Below are 17,759 nucleotides of genomic sequence, written 5' to 3'. Positions count from 1 at the left end.
AAAGGAACGCTTGCATAATTTTGTAGCCCTGGTATCGGCGTGGTGTGGTGGTTGCTGGATGTAAGCTAAGTGGCAAAATGTTATCAGAATAATTATTCTCGGGTTGACAAAGGTTTGTTTGATCTTTGAACGACTCGATTGATTTTTTATTTGGTGAAATCTTAGTTGCCTAGCTTGTGTTTGTTAATTCTTCGGTGGTTATATTTTAGTTTCGGTTATAGGTTTAACGTAATCTTGCTGTAATTTCACACGTTTTTTCTGTTCACCTATACATGAAATGTACATTACAACAATAGCTCAGCGTTCCCAACATACCTGATTATTCCTGTTCTAAACGGTTATAAACGCCTATCTGGAACACTTTGAATATTTTCCTTTCAAAAATTTTTATACTCGGAAAAAAAATCTTGGAAGACAGGCTTTTAATTTTTGGGTCAAGCCGTAAGAACCTAGCCTCTCAAACAGGGTTGACATCACGGGAGAGCTTTGGAAATCAGCTGTTACGTTAGTTTAGTAAATAGTTGGCTAGTTATTAAAATGAAATTTAGTATTTACCAATCGGCCTGCTTCAGTTAGGGTTTTAATTAAGCTTCGGAATTCGGATTATTTAGACGTTGGTATAAAGGTAGGAACTCGTGTAGAAAAAAGTTACTATTAGCTTATGCTAACAATGCTAATCTGATTCCATTAATAGCGCAAGCCTACTGTGTAATAGAAATAAAAACATTAAGTTAGTTACGGTCATTGCCATTACCGCCATTTTGTAGCTCACCGACTTGATTATGCACTAGTTTCCGGTGAAATAATCTGTCATATTTTCCTGCAATAACAATATAGCCCTAGGCGTACGTAGTTTGATTAGGCTATACTTTACTCTACAGCTTCGAACTAATGTAGAAGCACTGTATAAACTGGGGAATTTTTTCGGGTCCGTTAATTTGATTTTTGTGATATAAGTTAGCAGGACCGGAATAAACACATGCGGGGCAAGCAGCACAATAAATTTGCGGGGCCCTAACACGTCAAAATTGATTTGAAGATTTCGTGATAAGTAGTGTTAAATGCCGCTGTTGGTAATTGTATAAACTGGTAGCCTCTATTAGCAAATAACAGCACAAACGTCATCAACAACCCCGCATTGAGCTCTTTAGTAAATTCATTTAATATTTGTCCATATAAAACCAGTTTTTTGTTTATGCAAATGCAGAGACGGGCTTAAACATTTATAATAAAAGTAACTGGAAGCTGTTTGACCAATGTTTTACCTAAAATTTATTACGGACTTTCTTTCCCCTGCAACTTTTGCATGAACCCTGGTAAGAAGTTACTACAATCAATTGCAATGCTACTATATTCTTCTCATAGATTTTTTGTTTTTTCATTTTATTTTTTGTTGTGAGAAGATGGCTTTAGTGGGGGGGGGGGGGGGCCAAAAGCGCGAGGCTCGTAGCAAATGCTACTTTTGCTACATTGTAAATCCGGCACTGTAAGTTAGTGTCATAAAGGAAGTTGTTCTTGGTAAAACAGCTGCCTACTTTACACGCATGTAGTCTGCAATAAGCAACATCGTTATTTCTATCGCAAAAGACAATGAGTTTATGTAGCCTAGCTACCGTACAAGAAACTAATTTTGCTGGAATAGGCTTATAACGCTCTATCTCAAAGGTGGGCAAACTGCGGCTCGCCGACATGTTTTTTTAGCTCTTCTAGCAGTCTAGCTGAATAGTAACATCCATTATTGTTCATTATCCATGCATTGTTTACCGTATTTGTATTGTCACTACTGATTTTGCGGCTCACTGGTGTTTGTAGTTTTCCGCAAGTGACTCTTTCATTGAACAAGTTTGCCCACCCCTGCTCTATCTGGTCGCCCAGGGCAAAGTTTCGGCTTTTGTCATAGGCGCACAGGCGAGGTGGTTTATTGCGGGAGTTTTATAGCAAGCTTTTTAAAAACTTTCCTCTTTTGAAAGCAGTCTTGAATGGCCTACGCTACTAGTTGGATTTATGACAACATTTATCGTAAATAAGTGGCGCAATAGTTCAAACTGCCCTGGGCGCCCAAAATTTACTCTACGCCGCCTGCTGCAAGTGAACGGTTCATTTGAAATGATCATTGGTTCGATCACTCCGTGTAACGTTTTCAATCACACAACATATTTACTGATTTCTTATAAAACGGAGAACATTGCTGTACGGTATCTTAGGTCGGGCAATGTATGATGTTGGAAGTGTAAAAATGACATGGCTGCAAAGTTGTAACATCTAGGCCTACGCAACTCAGTCTGGTTCTATGAAAATAAACTACCCTATAAACGTAGAATAAAAGCCCATTATTTTACTTGGAGTGCGTGTCGGTTGACCTTTTAAAGTAGTTGACGCATTGATTAGATTATTTCCTTCCCTTTTGAGCGCACGTTTCTCTCTGTTTGACCGTGTAAAAATTTAAATGCCTTGCAGAAATGAAGTAATCAGTTTGTTTTTCTCGCGCCGAAATTTTACACGACCTAAAAATTTCTGGATTATATAGGATTGTTTTTGTTCTGAAGCATCATTCTCGGACATAATTAATCGGGAGAATTAAATTTTGAAAAGTTTCACGCAAGCTTGTTTACTTATGATTCAGCTATTGGCTTGGCGCTGCAGATAAAATCAAAGAATGATTTCAAAAGAATAAGAGCAACAGTGGTCATTATAGGAAATAACATCGAACTACATGCTGCGCATTGCTTTACAGTAGAGCGAGCTAAGCTATATACAGCCGCTGCTAACTAACAGCAAACATACTAACTGTTTGTTGTTTAATCAATTGAGCTAAGGCCTGCTTCCGATTATGCCGCATTGTCACACTATTGTGTGAAAAGCTTTCTGTGTTCATCTTTTATCATGAGTTGATGTAAGACAGACGAAATGTTTCGTGAGAAAATGCCAAAGCAATTAACCAAACTTTAAGATAAGCGCCCAGGGAATTGTACGATTTTGAGTTGGAATTGACTACAGAATATGCAGATTAGTTTTGTACTTAACGTGTTAGCCAATACAAGACAGAAAAGCATATTACGCACTCAACTTTAAATTATGAACTTGGGAGGTTGTGAGCTTTAGGCATCTACATGCAACTAGAAAAGTTGATTGATGATTTTAGGAACAATAGTAGTTTTGCTTGCAGTATTTCCACATTCAGTTGCGACGAACGCACTCCAACTGCTGCTTTCCGCAAAATTTAGCCAACTGCTGTGCAGGAGGTGTATACGCTCTTTCCCTATCGTCAGCGTAGTCTATTAGCGTCATGCACAGGTTTTGACTAAAATTTTTGCTGCACAGAACTTTGAGTCAATTATTTTTTGGGTTAACCATCCGTGAAAAGGAGTGTAAACGAACTGGACGTGCTGCGAGTAAAATCAAACGCTGTAGGTATACTTTTGGCTATTCTTACATAGAATGTACTGTAAACGAGTCATGGGTTGAGCTTCAGCAAACAAAGTAAAGACATTGTGGGCAAGAGTTACGAGTTGTATTTAATTTAGGATTGGTTGATAACTTATTTTGTGGGGTAGATGCGATGTTGATCAAATGATTTGATATAATGGGGTCATTACTAAAATACCAATTTTCACGTTTTTCCTGTCCAGGTCTTGTTTAAGACAATACCTTTGTGTCGACCCGGCTCCATTTATGTGGAATTTTGCATGTTATCAAAATAGTGTAAATATTGATTATGCTTTATTAAGGCATTTCCCTAAAACCAGGTCCAAGATCATGGACAATAAGTCAATAACTAAACAATCAGCAAGAGAGTTTTCGACAAAATGGGAAAAAGCTTCGAAAAAAATTACAGAGTGACCGCTGGCCTGCCGTACTCTTGCAGGTTTTCGTACAGTACAATGCTCATGGCATGGCCCTCGTTTTTAAGAAGTGTCAGAGAATTTATATCGGACGTTATAGAGCACTATTGAAGAATTACATTGTATATTATATGGATTAAATGCGCAATCTATGACATGTATGTAACTTCATCAAATATCTTTGTCGAAACGGAAAATTTGAAAAGAAATGCAGGGAAATTTCTTGAATAAAACAAGTTAAACGTTGGGTATAAAGTAACTTGTAGTAGAGACAACTTCGACAAGACGTTTAAAAGTTACCATATTTGAAACAGGCATCAGAATGCTTCGCAAGTCTTGTCAATGTTGTTACAAGAGGGTAATCTTTATCTTATTGTGTTGGTTGTGTTTGTATGTTTTACTTATATCTCACTGGAGAGAAGAAGCAAAAACACGATATTTCAAAAGTGACAGCAAGATGGATGAAGCTACAGTAAGTATAGGAAGCGGATTGCTGTGTAACGGTTATTTTAAAAACCGAAATTGAATATCCTTTTCCGGAATTCCATGCTTTATTTTTTGGCCAGCATGAATAATTCACTATATGTATTACGTTATCAAAACAACCCATTGTGTCTATTTTACAGCTGATCCAAACTTCGCCCACAAAGGAATTCCAAAGAATAAGAGATAATACGAGCATGGTGATATATAACAGGGTACCTAAATGTGCCAGCACCGTTACCCGGGTGGTTCTAGCTGCAACACAAAGGCTAAAGGCAAAGAAATACCAACTGCATTTCGAAAGCTGGCCTCATATCAAACAATACTTGAATGCAAGTGAAGAGGTGAGTTACGGTGAATTTCTTTTTGCTTTCGATCGAAAAGTAAATGAATGCCAAATAAAAGTTCGTTTTAAAATACGTTTAATGGATTTTGCAAACAGTATAAGTTTCTGTATGGTTTGACTGTTTTACAGAAAGATCTAGTGTTAAAATGGACTTCATTCGAAAGACCAATAGTTTTCATTCGCCATTTTCACTTTATTGATTTCGAGAAGTGAGTTACCGTTTACAGCCTACTAATGTTTATTTAGACAAAGCTGTTGGTTGAATAAAAGCAGAGATTGTGCTGCAAGGGTCATTAGGGGGTAGCTGCCTTCTTCCCCACCAATTTGTTTAAATGACCGCCCATCAGCAACTTATCTTTTCGATTTGTCGGCACTTACATCAGTTTTGTGACTAAAAAAACACAAAAAGCAGTACTGTTTATTTGAATATAATATATCAATATTGTATATATGACAGCAGGAAATAATACTTTGCGAATGGGATGTTACGTTGTGAACGTGGTAGTACAGATATGTTGCCAAGCAAGAGAGCTGTCGGCACTTTAGCTCCAGTTGGTCGGTACCTAAGAAGATTTCAATTTGTTCATCATAGCATTTCTAATCTAGCGCTATCTCTAATAAAAAGTGGCATTATATGCAAAAGCTGCACAATAAGAAGATTATTTTCAAACCTTATAATAGACTCAGCTCGCGATACATGAAATTTACGCTTTCCTACAACTTATATGAAATAATAGCTAAAACATAGTATACTGTATTGCTTATATTAATATTATAAATAAATATAGGTGGGCAGTACCGCGGTACTATAGTACCAAATTACTATATATAATTACCAAATTATAGTACTTTTTCAGTACGGGTACCGGTACAGTCGGTACTTTTGAAAAAAAGTACCGAATTACCTTTTTCAAGAAATTTTAGTCGGTCCCGGTACTCGGTACTTTTCACGTGATAATTTCAAAATTTTAACAAGTATGTTTTAAAAAAATACATGTTAATTACTCCTTAATACTAATATTAGCATCTGTTGATCTTTTTTAATCTAGAAATGACAAGTAAAATTGCAAGCCATTAACGCCATATTTGTTTTGACCTGGAGTAACCTTTACCAAGAGCATAAAATATCGGCAAACATTGCATTTGCAGCAGCGCATCTTTGACACAAAAAGTATCGATACCGAGCACCGACAAAGTGCCGAACTGTTTTTTTTAAATAGTAGCGAATAGTGGAACCCTCGGTACATTTTTTGCCAAGTACCGGTACGGTTACCGATGGTACTTTCAAAGTACCGACTGCACACCTCTGAAAATAGATGATATAACAACTATATGGCAGCTTGAATTTTTCTTTTTCTTTTAGGTACGGGTATCATCAACCGGCTTACATAAACGTAATACGAAACCCGGTGGATAATTTTATATCTTCTTACTATTTCACGAGGTTCGGTTTCGAGGGTTGGAGCGACTCAAAGGTCGCAAAATGGCTGGGTGTTAAGCCGCCTAGTGAGCGTTATATGGTAGGGGACACCAGCCTATTGCTGATTTATTTTTTAAAGATGTTTATTGGCGTTGTTATCATACAATGCCGAAGTATGTTGAATTCAAGTTAGGCAGTGGCAATGGCAAATACCGCGATTGATTAAATGACGTGTTATTAAACTGCTAAATTGCAGTCATTGAATGATTATATTATATTCTGTCGATGACACACAGAGCATTGAAGAGTGCTTGAAACAGAACCTGAAAAAATGCATGACAAAGAATCGTCCTAAGACACTCGCCTTTTTCTGCGGAAACCATAAGGACTGCAGGTATAGGCTGGTAAATACCTCTAAAGGTCGGATGAACGTCATACAGTGAGACAAACAGGTTATATATTCTCGTTTGAAGGACCGACTCGCAGTGGACGTTGGATGAAGCCAAAAAGAACGTTGAAAAGCACTTCACTGTCGTTGGCATCGTGGAAGATTACAACAACACGCTCAAGTTACTTGAAAAAACTTTTCCGAAGTCAGTTCCTTTGGATTGTTGCCAATGCTTCCTATTCCACGCATATTTCTGAATTGCTATAATTATAGCAATTAATTATAATTAATCGATTTATGTGCAGATTTTTTGGTGGGATGTTTCCAATTTATCAGAAAATGAAGTCGAAACGTAAGTTTTTGCTTTTTGATTGATTTCTTTTTAACCACTTTTGTTTTTTGTTGTAAGTCATGATCAAGCCCATTACGCATTTGACTAAAGTCTGTGTCCACAACGTGCAAGATTGTGGTGTTCTGGATGAATAGTTATGTTTGGTACCGGCTGTGAGATTTTCCGCAGCCAGAGTTGTATTATATTACTCATTGTCGATTCGCGATTATGTGACCACATTTAAAAATTCTCGTTGTCACAATTCATTCTGTAGTAATAATAAATGTTAACGCTTATACCCATATAAAATTGAAAACAATACACATTGGTAGTGAAGAGAATAAACCAAAAATTACATATAAATAAGAAATATTTTGTGTGATTATTGAAATGATGTAGGCCTATTGCAAATACAATATACAACATACCACATATTACAACTATTCGGGAATAATATAATATACAACTGGTTTTCACACTGTATAATGTGATTGTAATTTAAAGAAATTTATTTTGTTTGTATAAAAATCGTTCTTTTTCATTCAGATGACTTGCCCCACGCACGTACAGCTCATAAGGTTGATCCGCCACAATATGTGAAAGCAAAACTTCGAGAAGAACTTCATTTTCAAGTTGAATTTTACGAATTTGTTAGAAAGAGATTTTATGAACAAGTTAAGAAGTTTGTGCAACAAGATAGATGATGGTACTGGTTTCTTTTGTGAAACATTATTTATCTATGCATTTGTGTTTTTTCTTACTGATTTTGCCACTGTAAACAATTAACTTGGAGAACTTGCGTCCGACGAAATAAAAATGTAACAGCAAACGTAGCGTGCGTATAGACTTGTCATAAAGTCGTATTTTATGCGCTGTGGTATAATATCTAAAGACTACATTTTTACAGACCATTCAAAATACTAAAATATATAGTTATATTATAACTTAAGTATGTAATGCAACTAATATAATTGAGCAACAGAAATGATGCAACTAGGATTAGATATATTTTGAAATTTAGAATGGTCTCATTTTTACTGATTGTTGTTACCAGTTTTAATGTATCAACACTCAGCAGCCAAACAAGTTTTGAATCAAGACAGCGACAAACACAACACCTCTGTATACAGCATACAATTAATCCCGCCTAATTGGACCAACTCAACCCAACCAATAACTTAGTTGCTGCAACCACTGTAATTTCAAGCTGTTCCTACTAAAGCCAATAGTCTTACAATTGCTTGCAAGCCCGTTATACCGAACGCGTTCTTCCTATGCCTTCTGAAATATTAATCCAACTCGCTTCAAATTACACGGGTGTAAACGAGGTGTACAAAATAGTAACATGCTGCGGTCTGTATAGTATATAATATAGTAATAGTATAGTATATATATAGTAATAGTCTGTATAGTACAAATTTCAGGTGCAGGTTTGATCATACAGTATGTCTTTTCCATTGCTAAAACTTTACAGAATCCTGACCATTTAGCGATGATGAATTAGGTTAGTGCCTTACTATGGCAGTATGTTAGAAGGGTTATACTTATATAATCGACTAATGTTGGCAAAATTGTCCCGTGGCGTAACCTAGTTTTAACGTACTGTATGTAGGCCTAACAAACACGTTTAATGTTAGTCGATGACATGTGTTAGCCAGTTTAATTTGATTAGGACTGCTGTAGTTTTATTTACCACACGGCGAGATCGTGACATCTCTGTCATCACTTTTAGCTAGAGACAGATGAAATTGTTATAGCGTATAAACAGGTATAGCAAGTATGTTTTGCCACCAAAGCACTAATAAGTGCTGCATAACACTATTCACTAACTTTGTGTTTGCTTTAATTGTAAATTCAATGCGTGTAGATATATATTGCGCACTATAAAAAAATTTCCCGTCTTAGATTGTTTTATTTTGGCCCTTTGAAACTGTATCATTTTTTGCTGAATGTAATTTGTTTGCTGCGCATGCGCTTCACTTGTCTATGCTTTGGTCACTCCACCCAAGCTTTGCCTAATTAGGAAGTATTCTTCATGTGAAAAACGGCCTTAGTCCCTACCTTACCTAAAATCGTTAGGTAACCTTTGTTCGGTTATAAGTGATAATCAGGTTATATATCATATGTTTCAAATTTACAGTATTGTGCTTTTCTCTATAGTTCATTAGATATGCATATCTTTTTGTTTGCCTAGTTCCCAATACGACAACAGTTTTTTATCCGGCAGAATTTGTATTAGCGATGAGTTGTGTTTACGTAACACCTACAAAAATAATTATATTTAAAGTCAACTATACAGCAGTTGATTAGATGTTTATAGCACTATTATTTTAAGTTAAGAGTTAAGATGCTAAGGAAGTTTTATCCACATTGCTGTCAATGGGTGATCATCATATTGGTATGTTGGTTGTGTACGCATGTTTTACTTACATTTTATTGGAGAAAAGAAACAACAACAGAAAATCTGAAAACTCACAGTGAAAAAGATAAAGCACTGGTAAGTAGCTTAAACTAAAAATAAACCGAATGTCCTTCAAAAACTTATAGGCTATATTAATTTTTTGTCCAATAAATCTATAGCTTAATAAGAAAGAGAAATAAAACAAATAGCTTATATCTACTGTTATCAAAACAACCCATTGTGTGTATTTTAAAGGTGACAGAAACGCCGCTAACGAAGGAATTTCAAAGAGTAAGAAATAATCCGAGCATGGTGATATATAACAGGATACCTAAATGTGCCAGCACGGTCACCAACGCGGTCCTAGCTGCAACACAAAGGCTAAACGCAAACGAATACCAACTACAATTCGAAAGCTGGCCTCATATAAAACAACACTTAAATGAAACTGAAGAGGTTACTCTACTGACCATGCATTCCTTTTCACTTTTCACTTCTCAGTGAAAAGTGCTGTACCACGACGTATAAAGTTTTCAAAGTAGCCTATACGTATTTCAGGTATAGGTATATTTGCTAAAATAAGCTTCTATATAGCTACATTGTTTTACAGAAAGATCTGGTTTTGAAATGGATGTCTTTCGAAAGACCAACAGTCTTCATTCGCCATCTTCATTTTATTGATTTCGAAAAGTAAGTAACCATTTCATGGACAAATTGTGTATGGTGTCAGCTTTCAAGATCATGTTTCAGCTAAAGTATACACCGGAAGTTCCTAACCATCACCAAATTGTTATACCGACCTGCTGTAGTTCATCTACGCTTGTAATCATTGCTTTGCTGTACATTCTTTTTTTACTTAGTGAACATTTTTTGCAATCATTTGAATTGCAAGTAATGAAAACAAATAACGAAAGCTATAACTGTATTAAAACTGGTGATCCATCAGTTGGCAACCATCCTGGAAGCAAGACTTATAAATAATTTTCCGCTATTTTATGCAGATACGTTTATCAACAACCGGCTTACATAAACTTAATGCGGAACCCGGTGGATATTTTTATATCGTCTTACTATTTCATGAGATTCGGTTTCGAAGGTTGGAGCGACGCACAGGTGGCAAATTGGCTTGGGATGAAGCCACTTAGTGAGCGTAATATGGTAGGTGACACAGACCTATTTCTATAATCGCGTCCGTTTTTTTCAAAGTTCAACACAATTTGTTGAACTTGAGTCTTTGTAAGATAATCTTAGATTTTAAACGGGATAAACCGGTTGTTAACAAGCGCATGTATAGGTCTATATATATTGTCCCGGATGAATATGGCAGTAAGCCTATTACTATTTATCTAACAACATTAACGTCCATGACTATTCAGAGCATTGAAGAGTGCTTTAATCAGAACTTGACAAGATGTCTGGCACGAAACCGTCCCAAGGTTCTTGCATTTTTCTGCGGAACTCACAAGGACTGTAGGTAGGTAAAACACAGAGTTGTCCATGAGACACTTTTATCCCATACTTGCTCATACCATACCGTTCTTATCCCATAGTTTGCTTCTATATAGGTCCAGAACCAACAGTTATGCACAAGTAACAATTCAAAATTATGAATATTTATAATCGTTCAGGTAAAAGTTACGAAAGTATTGTTATTGGAAAATAACACCAAATATTCCTCCAAAAACAGACAAAATTTCGTAAAAACGTGATAGAGCTAGTGGCATACCCGAAATTTGACACGCTAATTCCGTACGACTGCCTTGCTGAATCCTCAGATGGGGCTGTTTCCCGGCATCACATGAGGGATAAAACATTTGTCATTTTATTCAGTATGAAGCACGCTTAGCATGAGATTTTATTACACGCGAACAATTTATACCATAAACATAAGACACCATACAAGTCTGGCAGTCTACTCATCAGATCAAACACTGCACGATTAACCCCTATTGAAAACGTGCATTAACTGGTCAAACACAAAGTCGCTGTAGCAACATCAAATAGAAATCAAAGAACAAAATACAAAGCCTGTAAATCGCGACGACCACAAGCTTAAATATGTTATTTCCAACCATGAGAAAGAACTGCTGTTCGTGTGGCAAGGAACAAATTCGAAATTCCTTGTTAACTGCCCCAGCATCTTGTTTGATGGGCAAATCGGCAAAGACAATTGTACCATGCATTTCAGGTTGTCTCAAATGACAAACACTTTCTTTTCGAAGGACCGACTCGCAGTGGTCGTTGGATGAAGCCAAAAAGAACGTTGAAAAGTACTTCACTGTCGTTGGTATCGTGGAAGATTACAACAACACGCTCAAATTACTGGAAAAGGTCTTTCCGAGGTTGGCAACTTTGATGCCTACTTTTCACAGAATGTGTTCGGAAATAACTAATTAGGCTAATCGATTTATGTGCAGATTTTTTGGTGGGATGTTTCAAGTTTACCAGAAAATGAACTTGAAGAGTGAGTAAACGACTGGCTTAATAATCGAAATTAACAATGGTTTAATTTTCCTTGCATAAAAATTGTGTTTTTCCATTAAGGAGACTTGCCCCATGCACGTACAGCTCATAAAGTGGACGCGCCGCAATACCTGAAAGCGAAACTTCGACAAGAACTTCATTTTCAAGTTGAATTTTACGAATTTGTTAGAAAGAGATTTTATGAACAGGTTAAGAAGTTTGTGCAACAAGATAGATGATGATACTGGTTTCTTTTGTTTGGTAATTTATCCAATTTTTTATCACCTGCTGCTGACTTGGCATTCGTGGTCAAATACTGTCGTGTTTCACCGCTGTGAACTTGAGTTGTAGCTAATGCAGTAAATATACACACACCATGGCATAAAGCATCAAAAATAGACAAGGCAGTCGATCTTGCACCTTTTTCGAAAAGTTCTTGAAACCGATACAACCTTAGTAAAATCGAATACAGCAAAAAGGAAGGCTTTTATTTCCGGAACATCAGGCGCAGAGTATAAAGCCGTCGCATTGCATATCGCGAAATTGTAAGACCGATCGTAAATTAAGTCGGGGGCGGGAGTGTCGGAACCCAACAAAATAAGGGCATCTTATTGTTCTAATCAAGAAGCTCTGGGTCGGTTGTCATAACAACATGGGCGCGGATGATGAAGACTGATCAATTATTTTCCAGGCAGCACGGGGATCAAGCTCTTCCAAATCCCGGCACAAAGCCCAAACGTGATAAACTCTCAAGATCTGATTCTATAGACATAAATATTGTATTTTAGTTTGTAGAAACAGCAAAAAGCAGATTTGTGAAAAGACAAACTCGAACTACCTTGTAAAAGAGTAGAACAACCATTTGTGTGTGTAACTGATAACACAAACATCGAATAAACAATTCACTTTTATTACCTCGTCTCCATCCACCACTTCGCCTTTTTTATTGCGGACCACATTTATCTGTTGTGTTTGAAAGGAAATAACCAAGACCGGACCCTGGTCCACTTTCGTGGCACCTGCAATGTCTACGTGGTCAAGGTCGATTATTTTGACCTCGTATCGGCAACCAATTGTCTCGGCTTGCTTTACCGGGAACATTAGTTGGTTATAAGGCTGTGAAAGAAATTTTAAAATTAAAAACAAAAAAATAATTAAGATGGGATCCTACCATGGATAACGCAATAGTACAGTTGTTACTGCTACTAGCCTACATTTTGTAGGTAACAAGGAACATGATTCAACGACATTGTTGAAACCAGCAACGGACTTACAGCTTCACTGCACCAATCTTTAATGATTTCATCCTTTCTGTGCGCAATTGCTTCCAAAACGTTAGGAATGATGTCGTATCTACAACTTTCCAAGAAAGCTTGTCCGGAAAATCCTGGTTGGATTCGTTCGATTTCAGTCATTATCTTGGAAATTTCTGTCCCACCAAACAAACCACCTGAGAAGACAACGATACATGACCAAGGGTGTTTTAAGAAAACATAACTAAAATACTAAATACTTTTCAACATCAGCTTTTTTACAGAATCGGCTTATTTGAAAAGTAAAGTATTGTCACCTGCTATGCCAGATATTCTATCTGTTACAAAACGAGATCCACGGATGAAAATGTTGTCACTTTCATCAAATTGCATTTTCATTTCAGAGATTCCTATACAAAAATAATGAGATGACAACAAACCTATTGCTGATGTATACGACTATAGATATAAACGAAAACTTACTTTCACCAACTTTGCTATTCTTAAAAGACTCCCATTGTTGGTTCCAGACGGAATCTTTATGCATGACAAGGTTGGTTGCATCTGTATTTGCTTCGATTGTTCTCTCTGCAACTGGGTCAAGCTCCTCTTTCCTCATTCGCAGGACACCTGATAGGGCAATGAGTTAAATGATGTTGTGGTAGTGGTTATTGTCACAGGATACAACAAGAAAGATAAAACACTGGCCATAACATTCATTTATAAATCCTAGCCAAAAGAGCACTCTCAGGGTAGGTAATTTGAGTTTACTTATTTGGCAATTTATTTCTATCACATCTTCTTACTTGGAGCTCGGTATAAACTGGATGGGGCAACTCCTGACCCTTGTGCTATGCTTTGGAAGCCGGCCTGAACTTTCTTAACGGCTTCACTTTCGCTAGCTTGCTTTGCCGCATCTGATATACCTTCTGAGAGCCGACCAGCAGCTTTGCCCAAATCAGATTTTCCAATTTCCTCGGCAGCCTTTACATAGAAGTTAATTTGAATGAGCAGAATAAGCTTAAAGTAAGGGGCGAGTCCAAAAACAAGTTGATTTTATATGGAAGAATACTATTAACTGAACATCCTGGCAAAATATTTTTGAAAAATAATTCGTGGATGTGACGTGTGACGTAGATCAATGCTCTTGTTATGCCATATATTAGTCAAGTTGCTTGACAACATGCTGCTGTTGTTGCTTTCCTTGCGCGGTAGTCAACTGAAGTCAGGAGTGTAGGTCATAGGAGTTTAGCCTATGTTCAATTCGGCGTCATGTGAAGAAGTGAACGTGAAGCATTGGAATTGAATAAATTAGATTTGTTTTTAACAAAAAAAAACTGGTAGCTCAATCATTTGCGTCTGTGAGCTATGGTATCCTTTGGACCGCATAGGTTACCAGTCAAACCGGTACCATACTGGTTGCTGTTGGGTTACAAGCTTTCGCCTATCAAGCTATTGGGAGCTACTGTAACACACACAAATGTGATATGCATAAGGCACTGCTAAATTTATGAATTTGCAAATGTTGTCTGTGACTACCAATGACATCACAAAGAGCATTGATCTATGTTACAATTAAGGTCAATTTTGTGATTTTCTTTTGCCGATAATTTCCTAACCAAGATTTAATTTTCAAAACAATTTTACCAGAATATTCAGTGAGTAGTGTTCTTTTATATAAGATCAACTTGTTTTTGGACTTCAATTGATGTTGAAATTTCAAAGGCAGCAAAATAATATTTTTTACATGAAAGTCACTTATTCCAGAATTAAGGTATGGCATACCTCAGATATTTTGCTCTTCACTTTTCCAAGAGCTTCTTGAACTGCTTCTGTATTTTGAGATGTTTCTTTGCTTATGTCTTCAAATTTTTGTCTTGCTTTTTTTAAAGCCTCAGAGTCTTCTAACTCTTGCGCTTCCTTTCGAAATTTTTTAATGTTTTCTTTCAAGTCAGTGTCTTTATTGTATTCTTGTTTAATCGTGTCCACTAGGTTTTCAATAAATCCTTTCCGATTCGAAAAACTTCTAGTAACAATGGGAATCTGGAAATATATGATCGTGATTAAATTATTTGCAACATTCATCCAACAATTTACCAACAATCAATTTTCTCGTTGCATTTCAGTTTTTTCACCAGTAGCAGTTGAAGCTATGGTATTTATGTTTTCATGAAGTGTACGATACACCCAAAACACCAAAATGAATTAATTTCCTGAGACATTCAGGTATAACGTAAGTGATATACATACTTGGTTCTGTGGTATTCTAAAGTCCAGAACAGCATTTTGGCTTTCCTTCAGATGCAACACTGCACATCTTCTTATGGTCTTGGATGAAATTACTCTAGTCGCATTCAACATAATTATATAATTCATACCTGAAAGTAAAACTAAGAAGTTGAATAGTAAAAATGAACAATCAGAACAAACAAACACTGCAGGTAGAAAATCAAACAAAAATCCTCATATTCCAGTTTCTATAAAGTGTAACAAACTATATCCAAAACAAATAATATGTGACAGACAGAAGAACATTTACCTGTAGTTATTCATGCATTGAAAAACAAATATCAAAAAAACATCATGCAGTGTTTCAAGTTGCAAAAACAGCATAACATGGAATCAAAACAAAAAATCAGGAAGTATTTAACAAAAACAAAGAATAAGTTTTACATGTCAGATAAATGTGATATATATCATTAGTCACAAAAACTGTAGAACTGGTTGCTACAAGTAGAAGCACTCTTTTCAATACAGCATTTTTAAATTGCGAATATTGTAACAAATTTGAAGATAAACACAATAACCTATACAAAAAAAATAGAAAATAAACTTAGTCTTTTAAATCTAAAGCTATTTTGCATCGTTTTCCATCTGATGAGTTGCTTTCGTAATTACTTTCAGGAGAAGACGGAGACAACTGCCTTGTAGACATGATGTTATTTAGCGCATTATTCTCTTTTTCACTTTCAAAGGGAGGTTTTCGAACACAGTACTTATCAATAGAATTTCTTCTCTTGACAACAGGAGTTAAATTTGCTTTCCTCTTTTTAGCTGATGTTGTGGTGGATCGCAGCAATTTCTTGCCAACAGTGTTTGGAGAAACAGGTGTATTTAACTGAGCACTGATCACAGTTGCTAATTTTTCATCTTGTATAATCTGTTTTTGCCTTACTTTTTCAGCTTCTTCTTTTTCGTCATTAACCAACTGCTCAATCAATTTCAGAGATGCAGATTCCTCTTCGTCTTTTTGAGCTTGTCTTTCCTTCTCAAATTTATCTTTCATTTCGAGATATTCATTGTGAACTTCTCCAGTTTCTGCAATCATTAGACGTTTTGATGTTACTATAGTAAAAGTGTCAGTTTCTTCACCATTTAATCGCTTTTGGACAAGTTCAGAAAAATTTTCTTGAATATATTTCCATTTTGACTGGTTAACAAGAGTGCCACTTGATGCTGCTTTCCTGGCCCAAGTGCTCAATCGTTTCTTGCACATTGGGCAACGAAAATCAGCTTTATTGAAGTGTTCATTGTAACACTGCTTACAAAGTTCATGATCACACATTAGCGTGATAGGTTCAACAAATACGTCCAAACAAATTGGACACATAATTGTGTTCTCTTCAATATTAGACGATGACAACATCATTCCGCATTCAATTAATCTAGGCTACAACAGTTTACGTTGAAACCAATCACATAACTGTAACTGACGCAACAACAAGAGTTAGACCAAGCAATTACTGTCATCATCACAACACGTGCACTTGTATACTAGACCCGACAACTGTACCTCTAATTCAAAAAAATTACTAGTCTACGTAGGCTATGATAACTTCGACAGATTAATAAATTCTAATGAATGCACAAAGTAAGTGCTTAATTATTATTATGAGGCTGACAGTTTGTCGTAAAATTTGCTAACAATCTCTGCTTTAGTTTACGTTACGTTGTTATGAATGACGAAACACCGTGCAAATAGCATGCCCGATTCGCGGTTGTTTGACCTGTGACCTTGGCGCACAGATTTGAAAATAATGGCGCACAGTTTGCACGGCGCACAAATTAAAGGTTTATAAGCTAAAATGCTCAATTAATGTCATTTACTTTGAGAAATTGCGGAAGGGAAAACTAGAGCGGTTGTTTGTTGGTAACCTCATGTTCTGACGTAAACAAAATGAGTAACTCGGTAAATTTTGTCAACTCAACAAATTATCTTTTATTAGCGTGTCTTTGATGTTAACCAAGCTTCATTATAAATACGTGAAAATACGTAAATACGTGGATGTGAAAGTGGCCCTTTTTTCGTTTACAAGTGTTTGGCAAAAGCGTTTTCATAAAATTGTTGGAAAGGTGTATATATGACATCACCACGATTTGGTAAAACAAAACTGATAGTAAAATTTTGTTTGTAATTTCCCTTTTATCCCTTTTTAAAACTATGTTGAAAAACTTCAGTTACCCGTTAAGCCTACTAAAGTTATAAAATGAATGCAACGCAAATCGGGCGCTATGATTGCACGGGTGGTATGATTGTTACCGTGCAGTACAATCATAATCGTGAAGAAATATTATGGATTCTTGGCAAGCTCGTCCGCCGATGTCGTGCCAAATTGGTCTGGGCACTGTGACGTAAAAATTTCGCATGACTTTGTGCAAGTTCTATGATCAAAAACCTTGTATTCCCGTTGAGTTTGTACGTATTGCTTTGTTGTTGGTGAGTTAAGTTGGTAATTTTGTAATTATTCCCCGAACCCGAGGGCAATCTCGGAGGTTTTTGAGCGAAAAACTTTTGCTGTAATATGCCAAACCTTTGCGTCGCAATGCCCGGA

The 17,759-nt window shown here is 36.4% G+C and overlaps 4 protein-coding genes across 4 annotated transcripts; 2 read left to right on the top strand and 2 right to left on the bottom strand.

The window, feature by feature from the left end:
• The first annotated feature begins 3,693 nt into the window (after window positions 1-3,693).
• LOC143447135 (uronyl 2-sulfotransferase-like) lies at window positions 3,694-7,633 on the top strand. Its single transcript, XM_076947077.1, has 8 exons — window positions 3,694-4,314; window positions 4,469-4,669; window positions 4,801-4,880; window positions 6,035-6,191; window positions 6,388-6,485; window positions 6,565-6,684; window positions 6,785-6,831; window positions 7,357-7,633. Exons 1-8 carry the CDS (start codon window positions 4,165-4,167, stop codon window positions 7,512-7,514), a joined length of 1,011 nt encoding a protein of 336 aa, XP_076803192.1. The 5' UTR covers window positions 3,694-4,164; the 3' UTR covers window positions 7,515-7,633.
• A 1,514-nt stretch (window positions 7,634-9,147) lies between these two features.
• LOC143446554 (uronyl 2-sulfotransferase-like) lies at window positions 9,148-12,060 on the top strand. The gene is made up of 8 exons (XM_076946227.1): window positions 9,148-9,307; window positions 9,467-9,667; window positions 9,822-9,901; window positions 10,213-10,369; window positions 10,588-10,685; window positions 11,434-11,553; window positions 11,629-11,675; window positions 11,756-12,060. The coding sequence occupies exons 1-8, from the start codon at window positions 9,158-9,160 to the stop codon at window positions 11,911-11,913; spliced, it is 1,011 nt and encodes a 336-aa protein (XP_076802342.1). The 5' UTR covers window positions 9,148-9,157; the 3' UTR covers window positions 11,914-12,060.
• An 81-nt stretch (window positions 12,061-12,141) lies between these two features.
• LOC143446553 (mitochondrial import inner membrane translocase subunit TIM44-like) lies at window positions 12,142-15,409 on the bottom strand. Its single transcript, XM_076946226.1, has 8 exons — window positions 15,178-15,409; window positions 14,713-14,970; window positions 13,734-13,911; window positions 13,411-13,557; window positions 13,245-13,337; window positions 12,949-13,124; window positions 12,590-12,790; window positions 12,142-12,436 (listed from the first exon to the last, which is right to left on the bottom strand). The coding sequence occupies exons 1-8, from the start codon at window positions 15,301-15,303 to the stop codon at window positions 12,317-12,319; spliced, it is 1,299 nt and encodes a 432-aa protein (XP_076802341.1). The 5' UTR covers window positions 15,304-15,409; the 3' UTR covers window positions 12,142-12,316.
• LOC143446555 (E3 ubiquitin-protein ligase rnf168-like) lies at window positions 15,306-16,904 on the bottom strand. The gene has a single exon (XM_076946229.1). The coding sequence runs from the start codon at window positions 16,574-16,576 to the stop codon at window positions 15,761-15,763; it is 816 nt and encodes a 271-aa protein (XP_076802344.1). The 5' UTR covers window positions 16,577-16,904; the 3' UTR covers window positions 15,306-15,760.
• Between the last annotated feature and the right edge of the window lie 855 nt (window positions 16,905-17,759).

The sequence above is a fragment of the Clavelina lepadiformis genome, chromosome 2 (assembly GCF_947623445.1).
Source record: "Clavelina lepadiformis chromosome 2, kaClaLepa1.1, whole genome shotgun sequence".
Lineage (NCBI taxonomy): Eukaryota > Metazoa > Chordata > Ascidiacea > Aplousobranchia > Clavelinidae > Clavelina > Clavelina lepadiformis.
The sequence above is the reverse complement of the archived record's forward strand: the minus strand, read 5'-3'. Positions and strand labels throughout refer to the sequence as shown.

Bases quoted from the DNA above. Each gene is read 5' to 3' on its own strand.
- LOC143447135 (XM_076947077.1), top strand. From the start codon at position 4,165: ATGCTTCGCAAGTCTTGTCAATGTTGTTACAAGAGGGTAATCTTTATC. The intron at 4,670-4,800 runs GTGAGTTACGGT...ACTGTTTTACAG, and splicing joins ACTTGAATGCAAGTGAAGAG to AAAGATCTAGTGTTAAAATG. The intron at 4,881-6,034 runs GTGAGTTACCGT...TTTTTCTTTTAG, and splicing joins CACTTTATTGATTTCGAGAA to GTACGGGTATCATCAACCGG.
- LOC143446554 (XM_076946227.1), top strand. From the start codon at position 9,158: ATGCTAAGGAAGTTTTATCCACATTGCTGTCAATGGGTGATCATCATA. The intron at 9,308-9,466 runs GTAAGTAGCTTA...TGTATTTTAAAG, and splicing joins GTGAAAAAGATAAAGCACTG to GTGACAGAAACGCCGCTAAC. The intron at 11,676-11,755 runs GTGAGTAAACGA...TTTTCCATTAAG, and splicing joins CCAGAAAATGAACTTGAAGA to GAGACTTGCCCCATGCACGT.
- LOC143446553 (XM_076946226.1), bottom strand. From the start codon at position 15,303: ATGAATTATATAATTATGTTGAATGCGACTAGAGTAATTTCATCCAAG. The intron at 14,971-15,177 runs GTATGTATATCA...ATATATTTCCAG, and splicing joins TTAGAATACCACAGAACCAA to ATTCCCATTGTTACTAGAAG. The intron at 12,437-12,589 runs GTAATAAAAGTG...TTATGTCTATAG, and splicing joins AAGTGGTGGATGGAGACGAG to AATCAGATCTTGAGAGTTTA.
- LOC143446555 (XM_076946229.1), bottom strand. From the start codon at position 16,576: ATGATGTTGTCATCGTCTAATATTGAAGAGAACACAATTATGTGTCCA.